This window comes from Hyperolius riggenbachi, chromosome 1, assembly GCF_040937935.1.
Source record: "Hyperolius riggenbachi isolate aHypRig1 chromosome 1, aHypRig1.pri, whole genome shotgun sequence".
In the NCBI taxonomy this organism is placed as follows: Eukaryota; Metazoa; Chordata; class Amphibia; order Anura; family Hyperoliidae; genus Hyperolius; species Hyperolius riggenbachi.
The window spans coordinates 144,199,136-144,211,221 of NC_090646.1; the positions used below are offsets into that span (position 1 = coordinate 144,199,136).

Consider the following 12,086-nt stretch of genomic DNA (forward strand, 5'->3'; position numbering starts at 1 on the left):
TACAGCGAAAAACTGTAAAATTTAAAATATGTGCAAACATATACAAATAAGAAGTACATTTTTTCCAGAGTAAAAAGAGCTATAAATTACTTTTCTCCTATGTTAAGTCACTTACAGTAGGTAGTAGACATCTGACAGAAGTGACAGGTTTTGGACTAGTCCATCTCTTTATAGGGGATTCTCAGGGATATATTTATTTTCAAAAGCACTTAGTGAATGGCAGTTGCTCTGTCCAACTGCCAAAAAAACTGGTGTAGGGAGCGGGGAAGCTGGCCAGCATCATTGTTTAAATCCTTTTTCAGGAATATCTTTATAAAGAATAAAAGCTTGCTGAGAATCCCCTATGAATAGATGGACTAGTCCAAAGCCTGTCACTTCTGTCAGATTTCTACTACCTACTGTAAGTGACAGCATTATAGGAGAAAAGTAATTTATGGCTCATTTTACTCTGAAAATAATGTACTTCTTATTTGTATATGTTTGCACATATTTAAAATGTTACAGTTTTTCTCTGTAGTGCCCCTTTAAGGTAAGTTGCCCACTAGGGGGTGAGGTTAAGGGGAATGGCACCAGGGAGGGGGGGGGGGGGTTATGGCTAGGCACCCACTGGGGGATCTGTGTGAAGCTAGGGGGAGATTAAATATCATCTATTATTAACAATATTCCACTATATGAATTAGGTAGTAGAATATAGGTAACTTTACCGATATTCTACTACCATTAGTTATTTCCTGTGCCCTTCGATCCAACATTTGTTTTCAGTAAACCCTGTGCCTAAAATACCTTGCAGGGCTTTTAAATGTACGCACTAGTTGGAGCGGTCTCTGCTGACACATTTACCATGTGTATAGCCACCCCAATGGGTTGCCAAAAGATTTGGGGTGAAAGGTCATCTTGGCCAAACGCATTGTTCCTCTCCTTAGCCCTCCAGCTGGAAGCTGCTCCATCCTCCCGCCTCCACAGTATCAGAACGCTTTACGCTAAAGCCTTGCAATATGTCTGCATGGCACTCTGGATACACAAGAAAATGAGGGTTTTCAGGTCCACGATCAATAAAACAGTGATTACAAAACGTAACTTTTCATTACAGTCATGGAGTAATAAACAAATATGACAAAATTGTTAAAAGTCCATATCACGTAGATGTGCAGCGATTGGCCTGATGCATGTTTCGTGATCTGTACAAGAACCGCTTCTTCAGAGGCAAATAAAGTTCAAAGGTCGTAACATGAGACAGTTAAAAAACATTGTCATAAACTGTAAAATGGAGTATGGGTATGCATGAGATATCCATTTCATTTAGTCAAACCTGTTGGGCAAGTGAACAGCTGCCTAACATAATCACTTGTTGGTGAATGTAAAAGTATGTGCTGTAACTAGGTTGCAAACAGGCAAGGTGGGCAGTAGGTGTAGAAGGATGTCCAGGGTCAGGGTGATGTAAAACAAATGGAACCATGTGTGAACAAGGATATATAGTAGAAGATATTTTTGAAGAGACAAACACGTTTCAAGATGATCTTAAATTTGAATGTATCACAAAGTTATTTTGTAAAAACAAAATTCACAAATCTTCAAATGGATTCATCTTTGTAAACAACATCCCATTATTAGATACAGAAAACATATGATGACGTATACAATTGTTTAGAAAGGCGACAACATCAACTTGTTTCGGAAAAACCTTCTTCAGGCCTTCACAAACAATTGAAATTTGTGAATTCTGTTTTTACAAAAGAACTTTTTGATACAATAAAATTTAAGATCATCTTGAAACTTTTTTGTCTCTTTAAAAATATCTTCGACTATATCGCCTTGTTCACACATGGTTATATTATTGGTGTTGTGAGGCACCATTAAGGATATGGTTTTTCGGTCTCCCAGTTCCTCCCAATTACAGTAAAAAGAATGGAGACCATCCGATATGCACAGTGTGGCTGTAATGAGCGAGTGCTCACTCCAGCCTCATTACAATACTCAAGCAAATACTCATTACTGCCATGGTTGTTATCTGGGCCAGCGCTACCATAGAGGCAAAGAGGGCAATTTCCTCAGGGCCCCTGAATGCTGCTGGGACCCCAAGTGTCCCCCAACTTGTGCTCCCCGAGGCCCCTGCACTGTTTTTGCAGCATAACATCTCACCTGTCCCAGCATGCTGCTTCCCCCGATGCTCCCCTTCTTCATTCCTGCTGGCTCCCTCTTCTCCATTACCTGGCTGTCACATGTCATTATGGATAGCATGCAGTGGGTAATGGAGAAGAGGTGCCCCTGTGAGGATGGAGATGAGAGCACAAACTAATGGAGCAGGTGACTTGCTGCTATAAATGGTGCTGGGCCCTCAGGAGTACATCGAAGTTTAGGGGAAATTGAGGGGGCGTAGAGGGTAGCTGGCTTGGGGGCTCTGGGGAGTGAGTTTGCTGGAGGGGATGGGTTGGGTTCAGGGGGCCCCCTGGTTACTGTTGCTGCGGGCTCCCATCAGGGCTTTAATCCAGCCCTGCTTGTTATGGTTTGAAACGTATGTACAAAAAAAAAACATTCTGCGAAGTGCGGGCACCTTTCGAGGTACATGCCAATTTCAGGTGTTAACCCCAGTTCCAACTCAGAATTTTGCCACACTGCTCCACCTCATGCACAAGTCAATGGGTGCACCGTGCACATAAAGAGCAGATAACAGCACAGCTCTGTAGTCTGCTTTATGGAGTCTGCAATTAGGGCCAGTTTAGGCTGGATTATCTGCCGGCTATTGTCTGCAGCAGATTGCAATGGACCAATGAAATGCAGAAAAGGCCCATGCTCTGTGATGAGCCTATGCACCCATGTCCATGTGTACCATACCCATTTTGCTGATTCTTTGCCTCTAATACTTTCTGCCATAGACCATAAACCAGTATGCAGATCAGGTGGGCTACCTGAAGTCTGACAAGACTAGACACATGCCTGTTTCAGGTGTGTGATTCACACTCTACTGCAGCCAAAGTGACCAGCAGTGGAAACGTGCAAAAAATCTTTAAAAATGACAGCGCTCCGACAGGTCAATGGGATTGGTGGCAAATATCAGGGGCCAGGTGGCAAGCTCCAGAACTTGTAGAGAAGTGGAACTAGTCTAGACGAAAACAAACAGGTGCTCTTTGGCGTATTAACTTTTAATAAATAACTCGTCAAAAATAATCTCATTTACAAGATATAAGTATTTACACAGCATATCACCCAGTGTTCTCCCCAGACTCTTTTAGCTGGGTGCTCCACCCGGCTAGTTTTGGTGACCACCCGGCTATCATCAGCTCACCACCTCCTATTCTGTAAGCAGAGTTGTACACAGAAGCACCGGCCCTGCATTCTCTCATCTCGCCCCACCCGGCTACTATTTCATGCCACCCGGCTGGAAAAAAATTCTGGGGAGAACACTGTTACCGAACGAGTGGCTTGGCAGGAACCCCCCCCCCCCCCCCCCCCCGTGCATCCATCCAGTCTCTTGACTGTAGCCAGCAGCAAGGACATCCAAGGTGATCTGGATCGGGGCAGGTGTCATTTGTTTCTGCAGGCACATTGGATTCTGCAAGCCCTTGCTGCTGGCCACAGTCAAGAGACCGGATGGAGGCACTGACGGAGGGTTTCCTGCCCTAGTTGGTTGATATGCTGTATAAATACTTCTATCTTGTGAGATTCTTTTTACGAGTAATTTATTAAAAGTTAATGTAAAGAGAGCACTCCTATTTGTTTTCTTCTAAAGTAACCAGCAGGACATATTGTTTAGAAGGTAATAAATATGGCAGCCACCATATCACTCTCACTCCAGATATACTTAAATTGTTGTATAGGCATCTAATAATCTAACCTGACGTTTGCTCTCTGTGCACCTGTCAGACCCACATTTTGTGTTTCTCAGATGTCATAGGAATTGGGCTGGTTCCAAAGCACCTGAGTGGGCGCAATCTCCAATATTCGACTTTGATACTTTTTACCTGCCTATATTACTTCAGCATGCTATTCAAGTCATATGCCACCTACTGACCAGACATACACTCATACTTGTAGCTAATTCAATAACCACAATGAATCCTGCTAAGGATCTATTGCCCCCAACATTGACCAGTTGATCAGCTTTTGATCGATTCAGTTTATTGATTGAATGGGTGCTCAAGTATATTGGAAAATATGCATTGAGCAGGCAGAGGGAGAACCATCAGGGGATCAGAGGTGCTACAGCAATGACCTCATAGCAATATACTGCATCCAATGGTATCATGTTAGCAGTTTAATAAATTATTGATCAGATACCTGTTGAAATATAAGTGACAAGAAGTAGATTAACATGGTAGTATCAGTCACAACAACCTGTTTTTTTTTTTTTTTTATCAGGAAGTGATTTATCAACCCCTGGACCAGATTAGCTCACCAGAGCTCTCCTGAAAGTATCCCTGAACCAGCTTTTTTTTTTTTTTAACATACTTTTAATCCTGATTTACATGCCAGCATCCGCACCCTCCAGCGCCCCCTGGGGCCCCCACTCTGCTCGGTAGTAATCTCCGAAAGTGCACTATCATTCTGAGCTCAATCTCCCTAGGCCCACACAAATCACAGCTCTCCTGCCTTGCATGCCATTACACACAGTGATAACAGGAACCATCAGCGGGGAGTCAAGTTCCTAGGGACGGGCTAGGGAAGAGGAACTGCCACTACCTCCCTGTCCATATTTGACATTCTGCTCAGCCAGGGATTATGACTGAGCAGAGCGGGAGCCACAGGGGGCGCTGGAGGGTGAGGATAGTGTTGCGATGTCGCACAGCACTGCACGTAAATTAGGATTAAAAGTAGGTTAAAAAATACCCAGTTCAGGGGTACTTTAATCCACTGAATTAGCTTGTCATTAGTGATATGCTGGTAATGATCACCTCTGTGTGTTCTTTGAATGGTGGTAATCATATAGGGCCCTTTTCCACTAGCAATCGCTAGCGTTCGTGCTAAACGCTAGCGATTGCTGAATCGCTAGTGCAGGAAACTTCCCGGCGATTGCGTTCACAATTTTGCTATGCAATGCACTGCATAGCAAAATCGCAGCAAAGATCGCTCCGCGGTGCGATCTCGTTTGAGTAAAAAACGAATCGCGGTAGTGGAAATTACCTACCGCGGTTCCTATGTTAAAAAGCAAACCGTAGCGTTTGCAAAATCACTAGCGGTTTGCGATTTTGCAATTCAGCATCGCAAACGCCGCTAGTGGAAAAGGGCCCTAACAAGCTATTCCCTCCCTGTGATTATACCTTTCTGACATGCGGCTGTGCTTGACAGGTTTTGATGCTCCAGACAGTTGCTATGCAAGCAGCAGTGCATTGTGGTGAGAACACACTGCGTCCCAGCGCATAAGTATCAGTTTTTATGCATGTAGCAGTGCATTGTGTGTCCACCAGGCAGTGCTCTCTATGGGCTCGATTCACAAAAGGGTGCTAACTCAGTTAGCACGCCTAAAAGCTTTGGGCATGCTAACTACGGGGCTAAGCAGTTAGCATGCCCAAAGCTTTTATTGATGGTACATAAAGTTTAATGCTGGGTGGTGTGCGCGAAATGTTGCACCGGGTGCAATCAAACTGTTGCACCGGGTGCGCCTAAAACGGCGTACCGGGTGCGCCAGAAACGTCGCACTGTGCGAGGGTTTTAGGCGCACCTGGTGCAAGGGTTTGATCGCACCCTGTGCGATGTTTCGCGCGCGCCACGCAGCACTAAACTTTGCGCGTGATCAATAAAAGCTCTGGGCGTGCTAACTGCTTAGCACCGTAGTTAGCACGCCCAAAGCTTTTAGGTGTGCTAACTGAGTTAGCACCCTTTTGTGAATCGAGCCCATAGAGAGCACTGCCTGGTGGACACACAATGCACTGCTACATGCATAACAACTGATACTTATGCGACGTTTCTGACGCACCCGGTACGCCGTTTTGGCATAACAACTGATACTTATGCGCTGGGACGCAGTGTGTCCACTCCTCACCACAATGCACTGCTGCTTGCATAGCAACTGTCTGGAGCATCAAAACCTGTCAAGCACAGCCGCATGTCAGAAAGGTATACTCAAAGGGTGGGAATAGCTTGTTAATGATTACCACTATTCAAAGAACGCTGCGTGCGCACCGTGCAGTGCTAAACTTTGCGTGCGCTAACATAGCGTGCAAAACTTTGCGCATCCTAAAGGACTTTAGGCATGCTAAGGGGCTTTTAGGCGTGCTAACTAAGTTAGCACCCTTTTGTGAATCAAGCCCTATGTCTCAGTGGCGTAGCTAAGGAGCTGTGGGCCCCGATGCAAGTTTTACAATGGGGCCCCCTAGGCGCTGCATACATAGCAATTGATACGGCGCACCAAAATCTGCCAATGGCAACTACAGTGTCAGAGGTGCAGGAAGGGGATGGGGAACAGTTTGTTAATGATTACTACTATTCAAAGTATCTATAGAAGTGGTTATTATGAGCACAGGACCAATAGAGAGATAATACTGTAGTTGAGGGAGGGCCCTTTCGGGGCCCCTCTGGCCCAAGGGCCCTGATGCGGTCGCTACCTCTACAACCCCTATTGCTACGCCCCTGCTATGTCTGATGTCCCTGCGTAGCTATCACACACTGTGACACACATTGCTCTCTCTGTGCCTGATGTCCCTGCGTAGCTATCACACACTGTGACACACATTGCTCTCTCTGTGCCTGATGTCCCTGCGTAGCTATCACACACTGTGACACACATTGCTCTCTCTGTGCCTGATGTCCGTGCATAGATATCACACACTGTGACACACATTGCTCTCTCTGTGCCTGATGTCCCTGCATAGATATCACACACTGTGACACACATTGCTCTCTCTGTGCCTGATGTCCCTGCATAGATATCACACACTGTGACACACATTGCTGGATTTGTAACACTCTTCTCATGGACTAACTCAAACCTGAATTGCTGGGTCTCTAAAATATGATCATGCATCTTCATGATTTGTCTGTACAACCTTGTGCTATGTTGTATAACCGTTTGCTGCCGCTCTCTCTCTGTCACTGTGACACCCCTCATTAGCATTGCATGTAACCCTATTTATTGTCCTGCGTATTATGTTGGTGCTTTATAAATACAATAAGTTATATTAAAGCGGAATATAACCCTGCATTTCAACTTTGCTCTAAAACATTATTTACAGCATATTATATGCAAAAAGCATTGTTTTTTTACTAGACCAGCATTGGAAGGGTTAAACACAGAGGTTTTAAGTTCCGAGCAGACGTTCAGATAGTTACATTCTATTTAGTTATATGTATATATTTAGGAATGTTACACACTCTTCCAACTCCTTCTCCGTGAGAGAGATGAGTCACAATAAACACTTAGATACATTTGTGTAAACAAAAAGTATCTAACTCAGCTTCGGATGCGTCTGCAAAAATCTCCAGGGACTTTAAAGCCCTGTGTAACCCTTCCAATGCTGGTCTAGTAAAAAAAAATGCTGGTTGCATATAATATACTGTAAGTAATGTTTTAGCGCAAAGTTGAAATGCAGGGTTATATTCCGCTTTAATTTATTGCCTTTTTGTCCAATGTATATGTTGCTGTACATGCTGGTATGATTCACTTCCATGGAAAAGAACTTCATACTTTATTTATAACACTGGACTTCTCTCTGTACTCTGTATCCTTGCAAAGCATATTGGCCTGCAGACCTACAGGAATGACCAGTTATAAAATAACCAGCCTGCACATCACCACTGCTCTGCAGTTAGAAGTTAGAATTTTAACTGGAAAAAATGGAACATAGGATTTTATAGCATAAGATCCTGTGATCAGTAGTAACAAAAATGGCCTCAATTCTGGTAGCTATGTGAGGTAAATATTTTTTTGTAGGTAAAATACCTTATGAGGTATTTACCTGTTTATATAGCAATTCTGAAAGATTTTTCTCCATTTCCATTTTAGTACCTAATATATAAATATGTGCAATTTGTATTGCTAACAGCCAACTTTAATTCTTCTTCTTCTTATTATTACTATTATTATGGTATTACTACCATTTATCCCCAGATTCTTAACCTTCCTGGCGGTACGTTCGGGGTAAGCCACGCAGGAGGTTTTCTCAGGCCCTGCTGGGCCGATTTGCTTAATTTTTTTTTACTGCACGCAGCTAGCACTTTGCTGCGTCAGCACACCGATCGCCGCCGCCCCGCGCTCGATCGCCGCTATCCGTCGCGCCGCACGCCCTCCCCCCCAGACCCCGTGCGCTGCCTGGCCAATCAGTGCCAGGCAGCGCTGAGGGGTAGATCGGGACTCCCAATGATGTCACGACGTCGGTGACGTCATCCCGTCGCCATGGCTTCTTTGAACGGGATTTCCTGATCGGAGATCGCCGAAGGCTATTATGTAGCGAGCCCTGGGCTCGCTACATGATTTAAAAAAAAAAAAAAACTGCTGCGCTGCCTCCTGGCGGAATTCATTAGACCGCCAGGAGGGTTAGAGCGGCCACTATCAAAACTATTTTTCAAACAATTTTCTAAACGATCGTTTACAAATGATTATTCCTATGAATAAATGACTGGAAATTATTGTTTTGGGACTGCTAATGGACAAAAATCTCCTAACCAATCCGATCAGATTGATGGGATTAATCCAAAAATCAGATCGATTTCATTAGGGTGGCCACGAACAATCCAATCTTTTTCATCCAATCTTACCATTTCTATATAATATGAGGGACTGCCTAAATTATCCAGTCAATATATTCACTCAGTTTACTCTTCTACTACATAGATTTGGTAAAATTGGATGAAAAAGATTGGATTGTTAGTGGCCACCCTTAATCTGATCAGATTGGTTAGGAGACTTTTGTCCGTTAGTGGTCCCAAATGATCATTTCCAATCGTTCATCCAAATAATCATTTGCAAATAATCATTTGGCAAGTTGTATCGTTAATTGCCACCTATAAAAGTATCGTGCCACAGAGAACCCGCCGCCCAACTCCATAACCGCTGCAGAGCATCCGCCGCCCAAAGCCTGCATGACTGGGCCCAGTAGGCGGTGGTTGTGATGTAGGCGTGCAGTCCCTGTGTCCGTACATTGCTACAACTGTCAATTAGTATATATAGATTACTACTACTACTATTACAATCTATGCTTTAGTATTGAAATGCGTAGGATATACATGCCATTACAAACACAGAAGAATGTATAATCTGGCGAGATTATGAACCTGTTTATTTTCTACTCTTGTCAAAATTTTGTGTTTGTGTTCAGTTTAGTGGGTAGCACTCTCGACTCACAGCACTATTATTATTATTTAGTATTTAGATAGCGCTGGCATCTTCTGAAGCGCTTTACAAAGTATAGTCTTGTCACTACAATCCTAAATTTGATTCCAAGCCATGTAATAATATTAAGACATTGCAAGTACAGTGGTGTACTGTACAACTGTCCAATTATTGTAATATGGAATAATTCCACTAGATGGCGATGGCATGCAGGTATACTGGCCGTGCTGTGAGCTGTGCTGATTTGGCACAACGCTAGATGTCACCTGCAGCCTTCGGCCAGCTATATAGAGAGGACAGAGAGGCGCTAGGATGCTATAAAAGTATCATCTTTGACACATGGACATGCAAACTGAAAACTTGGCAGCAAAGGATGGCTTCTGTACCAGCATCGCGTGTGCCCTTTCCCACATGCCTTGTAAAGCGCTCAGCAGGAGACTTGAGATGAGCTGAAGCTGATATAGAAAAAGGACTGACAATATAAAAGACAAGCTAGGACATAAATTAAATCAGAGGAAGATGCTATTAAATATCAGCGCTCTGAATGGCTCTTTGTTCATCCCCAAGGAGCTGGTATTGGATCGTCCTCCCTGGGTTGCCACTGCTCTGGCTGCCATCCTCATCTTCACCATCGTCATTGATATTTTGGGAAACCTGTTGGTCATCTTATCGGTGTTCAGGAACAAGAAGCTGAGAAATGCAGGTAGGCGATATCCTTGTACTTTATAGAGGAAGGAGACTCTGACAACTTACCCTTGTCTCCTGTATCCCAAATGTCTGCTGTTCTCCTACTTCTGCAAACTTCACGTAACTCGACTATAGGCTGTGGAGTGGAGTGACTCTTCTATAGGCTGAGAAGTACTTATAGCTCCTCTATAGGCCGTGCAATGCTCATAGTGACACTTCTATAGGATGTGAAGTGCTTAGAGTGACTCTTCTATAGGCTCTGAAGTGCTTATAGTGACACTTCTATTCTATAGGATGTGAAGTGCTTATAATGGCTCTTCTAATGAGTGTGAAGTGCTTAAAGTGACTCTTCTATAGGCTCTGAAGTGCTTATAGTGACACTTCTATAGGCTGTGAAGTGCTTATATTGACAATTCTTAAAGGTTGCAAAATGCTTATAGTGACTCTTTTAAGTGCTTAAAGTGACTTTTCGATAGGCTCTGAAGTGCTTACAGTGACACTTCTATAGGCTGTAGTGACTCTTCTATAGGCTCTGAAGTGCTTATAGTGACACATCTATTGGATATGAAGTGCTTATAGTGACAATTCTATAGGATGTGAAGTGCTTATAGTGACAATTCTATAGGAGGTGAAGTGCTTATAGTGACACTTCTATAGGATGTGAAGTGCTTATAGTGACACATCTATTGGATGTGAAGTGCTTATAGTGACAATTCTATAGGATGTGAAGTGCTTATAGTGACAATTCTATAGGATGTGAAGTGCTTATAGTGACAATTCTATAGGAGGTGAAGTGCTTATAGTGACACTTCTATAGGATGTGAAGTGCTTATAGTGACAATTCTATAGGATGTGAAGTGCTTATAGTGACAATTCTATAGGAGGTGAAGTGCTTATAGTGACACTTCTATAGGATGTGAAGTGCTTATAGTGACAATTCTATAGGAGGTGAAGTGCTTATAGTGACACTTCTATAGGATGTGAAGTGCTTATAGTGACAATTCTATAGGATGTGAAGTGCTTATAGTGACAATTCTATAGGAGGTGAAGTGCTTATAGTGACACTTCTATAGGGTGTTAAGTGCTTATAGTGACCATTCTATAGGATGTGAAGTGCTTATAGTGACCATTCTATAGGATGTTAAGTACTTATAGTGACTCTTCTACAGGCTCTGAAGTGCTTATAGTGACACTTCTATAGGATGTTAAGTACTTATAGTGACTCTTCTACAGGCTCTGAAGTGCTTATAGTGACAATTCTATAGGATGTGAAGTGCTTATAGTGACACTTCTATAGGATGTGAAGTGCTTATAGTGACAATTCTATAGGTGGTGAAGTGCTTATAGTGACACTTCTATAGGATGTTAAGTGCTTATAGTGACCATTCTATAGGATGTGAAGTGCTTATAGTGACACTTCTATAGGATGTGAAGTGCTTATAGTGACTTTTCTATAGGCTCTCTGAAGTGCTTATAGTGACACTTTTATAGGCTGTTATGTGCTTTTAGTGACTCTTTTATAGACTCTGAGGTACTTATAGTGACACTTCTACAGACTGTGAAGTGCTTACAGTGACACTTCTATAGGCTCTGAAGTGCTTATAGTGACACTTCTAGAGGTTGTGAAGTACTTATAGTGACTCTTCTACAGGCTCTGAAGTGCTTATAGTGACACTTCTAGAGGTTGTGAAGTACTTATAGTGACTCTTCTACAGGCTCTGAAGTGCTTATAGTGACACTTCTATAAGCTCTGAAGTGCTTGTAGTGACACTTCTATAGGCTCTGAAGTGCTTGTAGTGACACTTCTATAGGCTCTGAAGTGCTTATAGTGACACTTCTATAGGCTCTGAAGTGCTTATAGTGACACTTCTATAAGCTCTGAAGTGCTTGTAGTGACACTTCTATAGGCTCTGAAGTGCTTATAGTGACACTTCTATAAGCTCTGAAGTGCTTGTAGTGACACTTCTATAGGCTCTGAAGTGCTTATAGTGACACTTCTATAAGCTCTGAAGTGCTTGTAGTGACACTTCTATAGGCTCTGAAGTGCTTGTAGTGACACTTCTATAGGCTCTGAAGTGCTTGTAGTGACACTTCTATAGGCTCTGAAGTGCTTGTAGTGACACTTCTATAGGCTCTG

General features: G+C 43.1%; 1 protein-coding gene across 1 annotated transcript in view; it reads left to right on the forward strand.

Moving 5' to 3' along the window:
• MTNR1A (melatonin receptor 1A) overlaps positions 1 to 12,086 on the forward strand; it is a 398,404-nt gene that overhangs the window by 17,761 nt on the left and 368,557 nt on the right. Inside the window, exon 2 of the mRNA XM_068278663.1 lies at positions 9,830 to 9,965. Coding sequence (XP_068134764.1) covers positions 9,830 to 9,965 — 136 coding nt within the window. The remainder of the gene's footprint in view (positions 1 to 9,829; positions 9,966 to 12,086) is intronic.